Source organism: Chinchilla lanigera, unplaced genomic scaffold (genome assembly GCF_000276665.1).
Source record: "Chinchilla lanigera isolate Chin_1 unplaced genomic scaffold, ChiLan1.0 scaffold00065, whole genome shotgun sequence".
NCBI lineage: Eukaryota > Metazoa > Chordata > Mammalia > Rodentia > Chinchillidae > Chinchilla > Chinchilla lanigera.
The window spans coordinates 11,340,458-11,353,483 of record NW_004955466.1 but is presented as its reverse complement, the minus strand read 5'-3'; the positions used below and the strand labels follow the sequence as shown (position 1 = coordinate 11,353,483).

General features: G+C 45.6%; 1 protein-coding gene and 1 long non-coding RNA gene across 4 annotated transcripts in view; one reads left to right on the top strand and one right to left on the bottom strand.

The window, feature by feature from the left end:
- LOC102026959 (chromosome unknown open reading frame, human C14orf105) overlaps positions 1-13,026 on the top strand; it is a 38,068-nt gene that overhangs the window by 16,383 nt on the left and 8,659 nt on the right. Inside the window, exons 3-5 of one of the 3 annotated variants that reach the window (XM_005399206.1) lie at positions 9,013-9,099; positions 10,278-10,376; positions 11,564-11,723. In XM_005399206.1, coding sequence (XP_005399263.1) covers positions 9,013-9,099; positions 10,278-10,376; positions 11,564-11,723 — 346 coding nt within the window. Of the gene's footprint in view, positions 1-9,012; positions 9,100-10,274; positions 10,377-11,563; positions 11,724-13,026 lie in introns of all 3 variants that reach the window. The other 2 variants (XM_005399205.1, XM_005399207.1) reach the window with 2 other exon arrangements.
- On the bottom strand, positions 4,864-12,279 carry LOC106150139. Its single transcript, XR_001236771.1, has 3 exons — positions 12,213-12,279; positions 6,092-6,224; positions 4,864-5,964 (listed from the first exon to the last, which is right to left on the bottom strand). It is a non-coding gene; the product is annotated as an uncharacterized LOC106150139 (long non-coding RNA).

The following is a 13,026-nucleotide window of genomic DNA, read 5'->3' as shown; positions in this document are numbered from 1 at the left end:
TAAATTTATTGAGACATCATGAAATTAATACCTTTGGTCTCTACAATTAAAAGATATGTTCAGAGTGGTGGCCATGAGCTCCCAGACATTTATTAGTACAGTAAACTGCTGCCTGGGTAACCTTGGGCATTGAGATTGTTGCACATGCATTTTCAATTTCTTTTCTAGAGGCCAGTAGTGTAGTGGGTTTTTCTGTGTTATAGAACACCCTCTAGGATTTCCCATACGAGAGTAACACCATCACTGAAAAAAATACTATTTTTCTTTTCCTAAAGTATGTATACCTTTTTTGGTGGACTTGGTATTTTGTTTATCCTTTGAAAAAACCAGCTCTTCAATTCATTAATTATTTGCATTTTTTTTTAGTCTAAACTTCAGTGATTTCGGCTCTAATCTGTATGATTCTCTCCTTCATTTTGGTTTGGGCCTGGATTGTTGTTGTTTCCCAGGCATCTTGATGTCCCTGATGAGGTTATTTATTTGAGCTTGTTTTATTTTCTTAATGAAAGCACTGATTGCAATGAGCTTCCCTCTTAGAACTGCTTTCAGAGTGTCCCAGAGGTTCCAGTGAGTTGCACAGATATTGTTAGCAACATCCAGAAAATTTTAAAATATCTTCCTTGATTTTTTTGTGTCACCCATTGGCTGCTTAGAATTAAGTTGTTAATTTTTCAGGTGCTTCTAAATTTTCTGTGATTTTTTTTACTTTAAAGAGAATAATAACAAAGACACAGAATTTCACAAGATGAAAGGAAATTAACAATGGCTGTTACATAGCATATTGTTATCTTCAAAGTAGTTGCTCATATTACCAGATATAGGCATGTAAGATTGGTCAAACGGTGGTTGATTTCTATTTTCATTACAGTGGTCTGATCGTATACATGAGATGATTTTGATTCTTCTATATTTATTTAAGCAAGCTTTGTGGACTAGTATGTGATTTATTTTAGAGAAAGTACCATGTGCTAAGAGAAGAATGTACACTCCATTGTAGTGTGGTGGAATATGCTGTTGGTATCTATTAAGTTCCTATGCTCAATGGTGTGGTTCAGCTCTGAAATTTATTGGGGTCATTTGCTTGTTTAGTTGCTCTATCTCTCTGTGAAAGTGGGGTGTTAAGATCCCGCACTATGACTGTCCTCGTAGTTATTTGATCTTTTATGTTCGGCAGTACTTGTTGTGTGAAGATAAGCGTTTCAGTATTCAGTGCATCCTAGAGTCCCAGTCAAAAGGATAGTGGGCCTGACCCATTTGGCTCTAATTCCAGATTCTTGGGAGACAAGGTCTTATTGGCTCAGCTTTGTTCGTGATTTCAGCTCTAATTCAACAAGCTGTGGCCAGAGAACATGCGTGTGTATGGAAATGTGGGTGGAGGAGTCACCCTGCAGATTCTGGAGTTAGCTCCCACAGAAGGGGAAATCACCAGGAACTTGGCAGACACTCCCAAAGACATCGACTATAATTCTCTTCACAAAGGAGGCTCAGCACATTTTCCCCCTGAATGGGTTTTGAGAGAATAATAAGTGCTGGCTTCCCATGACGTGCTAATTCATAGGCTGATCTCTGCCAAAAAAATTCTAAAACTATTTTTAATTATTCAAACCAAATCTAATTGCATCCTAAATAATTTGAGTGGCATATTAGGCATCCATCACTTCCTGAACATCTACCTCTCAAGTATGGATTAGCCCATGAACTTAGGTGCCTTAACTTGGAGCTGAGAAGATATGAGTACTTTTGCCTGAATCAGATGCTCCTGTGCCCACACAGAGCAATCGGTCAGCACTCCCACATCTGGCCGGAATGTTTTCTCGTCTAACATCTCAGGTCCAGACTAAGGGAAGGTTCCCCACGCACATAGTGTATCCCCGGGTGATCTTCTTGGATAATCCCTTTTCTCCAAAGGTGTGTTTAAATTTCACCATCCTTAGGAGGCCTACCCTGACAGTTGCTATCCTCATCCCAGCCCTCTTGTTTCCTTGACCCTTCTCTATCTTATCTTTTCCCAGAACACCAATTTCTACTTAACACATCAATTTATTTCAATTTACCTGACTCTGGGTTTTAATTGCATCTACAAAATAACTTCCAGCAACACCTAGGTTGGATGCCTACAGACTCTAACAGGAGACTGCAGCCTGTTCAAATTGACTATCACACTGACCCACAAATACCTTATGAGGATTCTCCTCCCTCTTGTGAATGAGGTGTTTTCCTCATTCAAATTTCTGAAAGATTATCATTGGGGAATACAAAGTGACTGATTTTTGTATGTCAGATTTTGCGTTCCACAATTTGTTGACCTCCCTTGGCAATTCTAATTGTCTATAGATTCTTCTAGACTTCCATATAAATAATATTGTTTACAAATAAGAATAATTTTGTCTCTCTATTCCCTGTTCTTATTCCTTGTACTTGTTTTTGTGGGGCTTTTTTGGCTAGAACTTCCCTTAAAATCTTGAATAACAGGCATTTTTGTCTTATCTGTGGGACCAGCTCTGAAACTAATTACAGGCGGAACATCCCTAATCCAAAAATCTGAAATCCAACAAGACCTGAAAACCTGAAACTCTTTGAACAACAACATCACCCCACAAGAGGAAAATTCCATATCTGACCTCATGTGATGGATTGCAGCCAAAATTCAGGTGCACTGCAAATATCGTGTAAAATTAACTTTAGGCTCTGCGCACCCAAAGCGCATAAAATAACAAATTTTGTGTTTAGACACCTCATTATGTATATGCAGATCTTTCAAAATCTGAAAAAAAAAAGTATCCAAAATCTTAAACACTTCTGGTCCTAAGCATTTCAGATACAAGATACTCAACCTGTACAATATTTACAATAGGGTTTGTACCAGTCAAAGTCCCCAAAAGGAATTCATTGCACATTCAAATCACAATAATTCAGCAACATTTTCTTTATGAGGATCTAGGAACAGAGGTTTCAATTCAGGAAACTGCAAAAGTTACTGCAGTCACCACGAGTACCAGCCGAGGGGTGACCCCTTCCAGGTTAAGGGACTAGGAGAGCAAGAGAAGTCTGGACCCCAATAGGAGCAAATCGGGCAGAGGACTCTGCCCTGAGGGTAGCAGTGACCTTCCGTGGAGGAACCCAGCCCCCCATATGACTTTGAGAGACTGGGCCTGAGCCCTCCCCGTCCTTCTGCCCCAGCCTCCTGCTGGGGCTCCTCCTATGCAGGGAAACCGCTCAGCCCTCATGGGCCAAAAACAGGGCACAGATGTGCAGCAGGTGGCTCTGGAAAAACAAACAGAGGATCCTCAAACAGCACTGTTGCTTTACATTGTGTGCCTTCCCTTTATTCGTCAGGGCTGAGAGTTTTTCTCAGGACGGGGTGTTAAACTGCACTTATTTCCCCCATCTATTAAAATAACCACACAGATTTTCTTTTTAACCAGTTGATACATTGCAGATTGTATATGCTGAACTATATGTGCATTTCTGGCATAAATCCTACTTGGTCATGAGATACATATATAAAGAGATTGCTGAATTGGACTTTGTCAGGCTCTGTGTATCTGTTTTAGTAAGTGAAATGGATCGATGATATTCTTCAGGGTTTTTTTCCTAACTTCACCATCAAGACTGAATTAGTCTTGTGAAATAAGTTAATCACCTTTCCCTCTTTCCCATTCTCTAAAATATTTATTATAACATGGGTTCTAACACCTGTTCCTAACAAGTTTGATAAAATAGGCCTTTCATCCTTTTTGGCCACTAAATTTTTAAGGGGAATGAGATACTTTCCTACTAACTTAATTTCTTTTATGGTTCTTAATGTGGGTATCTTATTCTTTTTTTTGTTTGTTTGTTTGTTTTTTTCGTTTTTCTCCGGTACCGGGAACCAAACTCATGACCTTGCGCTTGCCAGCAGGCGCTTTGCTGCTGAGCTAAATCCCCAGCCCTGCGTATCTTATTCTTCATTCTAATATTTATGTCTCCAGGAAATTACTGATTTAGCCAAGCTTTCAGATTTACTGGTACAAAGTGTAGTCTTCTTCATGTTCAATTTTTTGATGGTGCTTGTAAAACAAACCTTCCCATTTACATATGCTGACCCACGTATTTTTTCCAGTGCCAAGGGTTGAAGCCAGGGCCCTCACATACTAAGAGTGTGCTCTACCCACCTACAAGCCAGCCGGGTCTCTCTTTCATACTGTGCGGAGCGGTTGAGAACAGCCCCTGCTTTCCGCCTGTGAGCTGGGCTCTGGGTTCCCATTGTTTATGGAGCATTTTTAGATTCCCTTTAACCAACAGAAATAACTCACAGTGAGAACGAGCCTAAAGTGTCTTGTGAATCCGCTTTCCCCAAATATTTGTTTTCCGGGATCTAGAGAGATGTTCACTTTGTATCAAAGCCAAGCCATATATTTTTTATTTTATGCTTTGCTTTTTCATTGCTGACTGTTTGCAGCAAAGAATACCATCGAAATGTGAACTCACTGCAATGCCTAGATCAGAAATTCCTAGATCAGACATTCCTCCTTGGCCTTATAATTTCTCATTTTAAAGCTGCCCTGGACACTCCTTTCCCTGCTCCCCAGAACCTGAAGGGGACAAATTTGAAAGTCATGGTGCAGACAGGTTGGACGTTTTCTTTGAGTTCCTCTAGCTCATCTTCCTCTTCTGGCCCTTTAACAGAAGTGACCATTTCAGTGTAGTGACTGTGGTCTGTAGGTGACTTGATCTTGATTCTTCAGGCTCCTGGAAGACACTCCAACTGGTTCTGCTTACCATTCTCCTCATCTGAAAAGCCAAATACAGCTAATCCAAGTTTTTAGACAAATAATACATTTCTTAATATTATAAATGAAAAAAGGTGTCATCTTACCAATTTTCTAGTAATTCCTTCCATTATATTCCCTCAGAAGGTGATTCATTGAAGCACTTTAGTTCTCGGGCAGGCAGAGGAATATGCATATGAACCCAGAATTCTGAGATTATGCCATTTGACTTATTTATGTAGATGAAACCAATTTTCCTAACCTTTTTTCCTGCAGTGCTTCTCAGGCCAAGTCCAAGTGGAGATCCTATTTACAATGTCAGTTGCTGCCATCTAGTGGCTTTATGGAGGAATAATCTGACTAAAAGTCATGGCCTGGAGAGAGTTCTCCCAGAACCCTAACCAATTAACTATCAGAACTGTGCATTTCAATAAAAAGACTGAGGGTAGAAGAACGGGGTTTGCGTGTACTTGTACTTTTAGATCATTAAAGCAAAAACCTGGCTCTAAGAATTTATACGCAGATGATTTCAAATGAGAAAAATATCATGGCTTCTTCGGATTCAATTCTTCAAACATCTTAATCTACCAGCAGAAGCCCCATGGTCTGCTTTAATGTAGTCCCTGTACTCAGTCAAGGCTGCATGGAGGTCCATGGGCCCAGCCTGGGAAGGAGCCATCAGAACGCTCCAGAGGGGTTTGAAAAGGAGCGACTCCCAGAACTGTTGAATCTCAACGTCCCAGAAATTTCTATTTTTGATTCCAGAAGGTCCTGAAGGTAAACCATTTTGAGGAACAAATAGTGGAGCATGGAGCACCGGGATTGGAACTGGACACACCTGCCTTTGAATTCCGGAGAAGCCACCTCCTAGCCAGGCAAACTCAGAACTGTCATCGGCCTCTGTGGAACAGAGGTCTCCTACTTACACAGGTCCACCCGAGGATGGAGGGATGACGTACTTATGCCTGAGCGTGGTGCGCCATGCAGGCCCCAACCAGAAGAACCAATCCTGAGGACTCACTGCCCAGTGCCCAGACTGCACAGCAGTTCCCTTTCTCCCTCCCTAGAGAACTCCCTGCAGCCATCGCCGACTCCTCCTCCCCGCACGCCCTGAGGCCTCCTCTCCCTTGGTCTCCCTTCTATTGCCTCCTTTTCTCCAGCTTCTCAGTCAGTTGCTGCCTCCGGGGTCCCATTTGATTTGCATCCTCATGTCCTGCAAATTGACAGCAAAGACAGCAAACTAGTACCGGCCACTTCTCATTGCATCTTTGCTAAATGAGGCTTAAAGGCCACTTCCTCATCAGAGATGAGCATAGGACAGGGTTCCACCCACTTCTTACCACAAAATCAAAGTGCCTGAAGCACACAGAGCACCTGCCTTCGATGACTCTGTCTTGTCTCCACGTCCTTTCCTTTCTTTTCTTCCTTCAGCTACATTTTGGCGGCTCCAACAGAAGGGCTGCTGGCAGCTCCCTGCAGAACAGGTGGGCCCAGGCCCAGGCCCAGGCCCAGGTGAGTTTACAGAAAGGCAGAAGACCCAGGCAGAGGCCGTGCTTCCCTTACAAGTGCTGGATCCTCAGCATCTCTTTGCCACGGTCCTGCTCTTTCTCCCTGTTTTTCAAATCTACTTCACAATGCCACAAATCACACTAAGATGAAAAACAATTTTTAAACAAATTATCGCTTGCCTTTAGTGTTGGACCAAGGCAGGAGAGGTGCTCACTCTGTTGGTTGCATCACAGTGTCCTCCTGGCATTCCTCCTCCCCCCTGACCTGTCATGTCTTAGTTTCCTTGGCCAACGCATCCCCACCCGCCAGGCTGTCAGACTTGGAATTCCCAGATCTGTAGCCCTTGGATCCATTCTTCCCACTCTTGATCTTGCCCATGACCTTGGTCATGCGGTATCCAGGGATTATTCCCAGACATACATCCCCAACATAGACCTCTCTTCTGCGCTCCATGTTGTATAAGTAATTACCTGCTCAGCATCTACCCCAGCATGTCTCAAAGAGATCCTCAACTCAGCCTGTCCAAATGAAAATGTATCTTTCGTCTCTATCACACTCTTCTAGGATGCCCCATCTCAGTCAGGAGCACTGCCCACCCTTTTTATTGGGCTGTCATTTAGAAACTTCACTCTGGCCTTCCACCATAACAGATCTTCTTCTCCCAGGTTTAAGCCTCTGTGGTGTCTTCCATTTTCCTCTGTCCTCTTTGTCTTCCTAACTACTCTCTCTGCATCTATAACTGCTCTTCTGTAATCTTGTTCCCACACTGCACCAGCAGTGATCATTGTTAAAAGCATGAGTAATCATATCACTACTTTGCTTAATACAGTTCATATCAGTGGCTTCGCATTGCCCTTAAGGAGACCAACCAGCATCTTTAGAATAGCTTTGATCCCCACACACCTGGCCCCCACCCAATCTGTCCAGTCCTGTTTCAAGCTTATTTTTCTCTTGCTCTGAACAGAGCCAGCTGACCTTTTTCCATTCCTTCAGTAGATCACACTCTCCCTCTGTCTCAGAGTCCCAGCACATGTTCTTAACTCTGCCTACTACAGAGTCCTTTAACAACTTAGTCCCCTTAGAACCCCTGTTTTACTTTTCTCATTGCTGAGACAAAATACCTGACACCCAAAGTTAAAGGAGGAAAAGCATACTGTAGATCACAGTTTTTAGAGGTTTCAGTCCATAGCTGGCTGGCTAAAAGACAGGGCGGTATCACAGAGGGGAATGGCAGAGAAGAAACAGTCCATGGTGTGGCAGGCAGAAGGCAGGGAGTAGCAAGCAGTGACCTTCTTTCTGTCCCTTTCTATTCCATCCAGCAAGTCTTTGCTGGAGGCTGGAGGTGTGAGATCAAGGTAGCTGCAGGGCTGGCTCCTTCTGACGCTGTGAGGGAGGGTCTGTTCCATCTCTAGGGAACTGTGACATTTCTTGGCTTATGGAAGCATCGCCTCAGCTCAGCCTTTGTCTTCACTGGTGTCTACCCTGTATCTGTACATGTACCTGTGTCATAGTTCACTATTTTATGAGAAAGCCTTCATTGTGGACTAGGGGCCCACTATTTTAGTATACCCTCTTTTTAACCAATTACATCTGCAATGGCCTTATTTCCAAATACTGTCACTTCATAGTACTAGGGGTTAAGACTTCAACATAGGAATGGGAAGAGGGGTCACAGTTCTACCCATGACATCTCTTGTTCATCTCCAAGATTGCATGCTCCAGTTCTACACTGTCATATTCCTGCTCTGTACACTTACTCTTCAAAGCACTCATCACTGTTGGTTCTTTGGTTTTTTGGTTTTTTGGTTTTTTCTCTGGTACCGGGAACCAAACTCACGACCTTGCGCTTGCCAGGCAGGCGCTTTGCCGCTGAGCTAAATCCCCAGCCCCTCATCACTGTTGATAATCAGTCAAACAATCACACAAGCAAAAGTATCTGTTGCCTGTAGATTATCAGCTCCATGAGGAGCTGTGTCCATATTTGTGACCATTGTGTACCCAGGCCCGGTGTGCAGTGGGCCTTTGACGAGCACTCACTGGGTGACCAGTAAACTGCAGATCAGTGTGGAGAAGCCAGGCTTCTCTCCCTGGTCTGCTCGGTGCTTGGCCTGTGGAACAGGAAGTGACGGAGGTGAGCAGGGCTGAGGCAGACCCATGACGTCAATTGCTGCCCAGAGTCGGTGACCCTGGAAATTGCAACACGACTTCTCCCACAAAGCCAAGGCTTTGCTAGAAAGACACCTCTGACATTTGTCAGCACTCTGAACTCCAAACATTACTCAGTGTGACCGGTGGTTACTGCTAGGGCTCTGAGCGAATTTCTCTAGAGATCTTAAAACAGGTCACTTCCCCACGGACTGGAGGAGCTCAGGTGGGAGCTTGAAGGGTGACTAAAATAAAGGGACTTCCTGAGGCCTCTTTTAGCTCCAGTATTCTAAGAACTGGCTGTTTGATAACTTTGAACATGGTCTCTCAGTGCAGACAGAAAGGGATCCTTAGTCTCTCAACCCTCTGATCAATATTTCCATTCACGAGTCACTGGGGATCCCACAGTGGAACAGTACAGAACCCAGCAAGGTCAAAAGCCTTTTGCGCAGATGTGCCTGTGACACTGTTGGGCCGGCCTGCCCCGTATGCTCATGAGGATAAGTGCTGCCTTTGCGGAGCGTTCAGATAGCCGAAGGTCTGGCTTTTGTGTCTCCTCCTCTCATGGGATGAGGAATGTTGAATACTCTCAATGTTGCACCTCCAGACACTTCAGCCCCTTGACCTGCCACAAGTAATGACCTCTGAAAGACTCCCACATCAGCAAGAAGCCCGGACGAGGCACAGAGCAAAGGTGAGTTGTGGCGTCCGGGAGAGGTGGCTCGCTGGGGCTGGAGCCCTGCTTGTCACCCTCTCCCTGCTCTGAAGAGTTCACAGCCAGCTCTGGCCGTCATGGTGAGAATCTTTGAAAGCTACGTTCTCGCCTGTGCCCGTCTTCAGCGGGCAGCTCGTCTTTCCCCTCAGATGAGCACTGAGCCCTGTTGCTTTGTGGTGGAGACAGGGCTGTGGAAATGAGAACGAGGGATTCAGCACGGAGCCAGGGGATTCTGGGAGCTGTCAAATTCTGTGGGAAATCCCACACGAGCCCTCTCTTGCACCAGTTTAAATCTTTTTGTTCTGAGTTTGCAGGACAAACCTTATCTACAGGCTGTGCCCGACTGCTCCCCTGTCCCCACACACACAGAGGAACGGAAGCTGTGAGGGAGCAGTAACTTCCCACATTCTCCACTCCAGGTCCTCTGGAGCCAGCTTATTTCTGGTGCACTGGCTGCATTGCCGAGAGCTGTCCAGGCACCGTCAGGGGCTCCAGGCCCAGGCCGTGTCCATGCTCTGACCGCACCTGCACAGTCGGCCCCTCCGCCAGGGAACACACTTGCACAGCGCTGTCCTCAGGGCAGCACCAGAGCACCTCTTAACTCATCCCTGCCCTTTCCTGCCACAGCGGGTGAACGGGGACAGTATCGTCACCACTGCTTACTCTGATAACCAAGGTCACAAATAATGTCAAATCCTCCCCCACCTGCAATTCTTTAGAGGGCTCACAAAAGAATACATTATACAGAAATAGGCTCCATTTAAACACTCGCAGCTGCCCTCTCATTTCATAGCCAGCCAACCAGGCAACGGCAGAAGAGGTGAGGAGAGAAAGGAAGAATCCATTTCTTGGGAGACTGTAATAGGCATCTGTTGGCAGGGGAAATGATATATTGTCAGAATATGACTGGCAAACCTTTGCATTCAAGGTTTGCAGAAATCTACAGCAGCTAAAAACAGCAAAGTGCCACTCGAGGCACCGAGAGTGACACAGAGGACTCTCAGGAGCACACATTAGTCCGCCTTTCTCATCACAGGAGATAGCAGTGGGTAATGATGGATTAAGATCTCTTTGTTCGAAAAAGGATTCAAGGTTGTGGATGGCAGAGTCAGGAGCAAATCACTCCATACTAATGGCTGTGTCATCTTTCACAGCAGGGACTGGAAAAGAAAATGCAAACGCCAATGTATACTTCTGGGAAAAGACAGTATTTACATAAGATGCAAATGCTGGAAATGAACCGTAAAAGACAAGAGGTAAACAAGGGAAGACTACCATATTCACCAAATTGACACCACGTAATCGTTACGCTGCCACATGAAACAGTCACGCCTACAAATCCAAGCTTTCCTTGGCGTTTCAATGTGGTCCCGGGGGCTGGAGATTCACCTACTACAGCTGAGAAGAACAAGAATGATCCCTTCTGCTAACAGCCCTCTTGAGTCTGTCCCATTTGTAGTCACTTTAAGAATGTGTCTAAGCGTCAAGTCTTCTTTTTACAAACAAGTCACTCCTCTGACACTCCCGCAGGAAAAGGGGGTAGATAATCTGTCCTGGTTCAGTGAAAGGGAGATGGGTCGGAGGAAGAGTTGGTCTTTGTTCTTTCTCTCTGTTCCTCATGCCAGAGGGTTATATTACAAGAAAGATCTGGTCTTGCTCCATTTTCTGCTGCTAAAACAGAATACCATAGTCAAGGTAATCAACCAAGAAAAGAAATCCATTTTCCACCTCTCTGGAGGCTGGGAAGTCTAGATTCAGGGTGCGGCATCTAGCGAGGGTCTGCTTGCTATATTTTAGCTTGGGAGAAGACATCACCTGGCAAGAGAGTGACAGGGCAGGAGCAGGAGAAACCCAAGCCACTGAACACACTTGTACAACAACCTGCTCTCCTGAGGACTAACCCACTCCCCGGATGCTGGCCTTAATTGAAAAGGAAGGTGGAGCCCTGGTGACCTAAACATCTTTTATAGGCCTCACCTCCAAGTACCACACACGTGAATCTGGGCATTAAATTTCCAATGCATTAATTTTGTAAGACACATCCAATTGTAGCGGACCTCTTGTAAGAAACTCCTTTAGCAGTAATGTCCTATCTCTGTCGCATTCTGAATTCCTACCCTCACAGAATAAGCTTGTGGTCACTGTCTTCTACAATTCCAACCCTGTCAGTCTGCAGAGAAATGCTTCTCCAACCATCCCTACCCTAGTTCAGCTATGTATTTTGAAGACTGTGGGCACATTCACCCTTCTCCAGATAAGCCTATAAATAAAGAAACCCTCCCCACATAGCTTCTAACAGGAAAAAAAAAACCAAAAACTATTGTGGTTAGGGAGCTCCAGATGTCTACAGGCACTCCACACTTTTCAAAGTGACCATCCGTTGTTCTATCCTGGTGAAAGGAGCTTAGGAGAACGTTAACCACCTACATCTGATCATTTTCAGGCCCAAATGGAATGGAAGAAAAGTCTTCACAAGGAAGCAAAATTGAATAAGCAAAACCTGAGAGACCATAAGGCTAAAAAAACACTTCAAAGTTTCCCAAGGAATGATGACCCCAGCATTCTAACTATTTTGCCTGATGAAACTGTGAACAGAGGTGCAGGTGAGTCATCTTTCCTTAGTAAAATATTTCAAGCATTTCAGAACCGTGACCAAATACCTCCAGGGTGAGGGTGGAGAAGACAGTGAGAAGATAGCAACAGCCTCGGGTTTTGCTGGTATGTACTTCTCAGAGTCCAGTGGGTATGTGGTGGAAAAAGTAGAAATACAAGTTCTACAATAACATGTTGCCTGCTCCTCCTGTCACATTCCCCGTCTCAGTAGGCGTGGCCTCCATGCCTGGTGCCACACTGGCCAGAGCCCTGAGCCCTCTTCAGCTCTTCCTCACCGTGCAGCTGAGCTGCTCGGTCACAAAGTCCTGCTGAGGCCACCTCGTGCTGAAATCTGCCCTCTTTCTTCTGTTCCCTGTGGTGTCACCTGAGGCTGAGCCCTCAGCCAGTCACTCCAGGGCCACTGCAGTTGCCACTTGACCAGTCTCCTCCCCTTGGGTCTTGCCCACCTTCCACCAACCCGCCACGTCAGGATTTCTCACCCGTCCTCAGGCCATCTCCGTCAGTATCACCTCAGGAACTGGCCTGTGCTCAGCCAGTGGAACCCAGTCAAGCTGCAGGGCTGGGCCCTGGCATCTGGATTTAAAACCATGCCCCCACACACACCCAGGTGATGCTGCTGTCCCCTCAGGGATGCCAGCAGGAAGTGCTTCCTCACAGCCAGCATCATGGCCTCCCAGGTGAGAATGACAGGCCCTCCCAGACCCCTGAATCAGGATCGGTCATGAAGATACCAGGGGACTCTCATACAGGGAAGCTCTAGAAGAGCTGCACCCACGGCAGGGGATCTCATAAAATGCAAATCTGACCAGATCATTCTCCTGCTTTAAAAAAGTATCATTCAGTGAATCTCTATCAATTTAAGGACAAACGCTAAGCTTCTTAGCATGGGACCCTAGACCTTCTAGGATCTAGTTCTCCCTACTTTCCTAGCTTCACCTCCTGCCCCTCGCACACCTAGCCCTTCTATCCCAGCCTGCAATTGCACTGGGCTTCCCAACAGGCATCTGTGCACACCTGCTATGCAGCCCCGCCACATGAGCTGGAGCCCATCGAGTCTGCCCTTCTCCTAGTCGCAAGGCAAACCTGCAGTTGCAAATGTGCTGTGTTGCTCACACACGCTGCGGGCTGCCCTCACATCAGCCTGCTGACCACCAAGACAGCTGTGGAGCTGCGTCAGCATCTCTGGACACCTGAGCTGCTGAAATGCAGAATTGCCCACTGAAAGAGGCGCCGCCCTGCTCAGAGGAACAAGATGCTTAATCAATAAGTTAATTAAATAGAAAAGGCTGAATA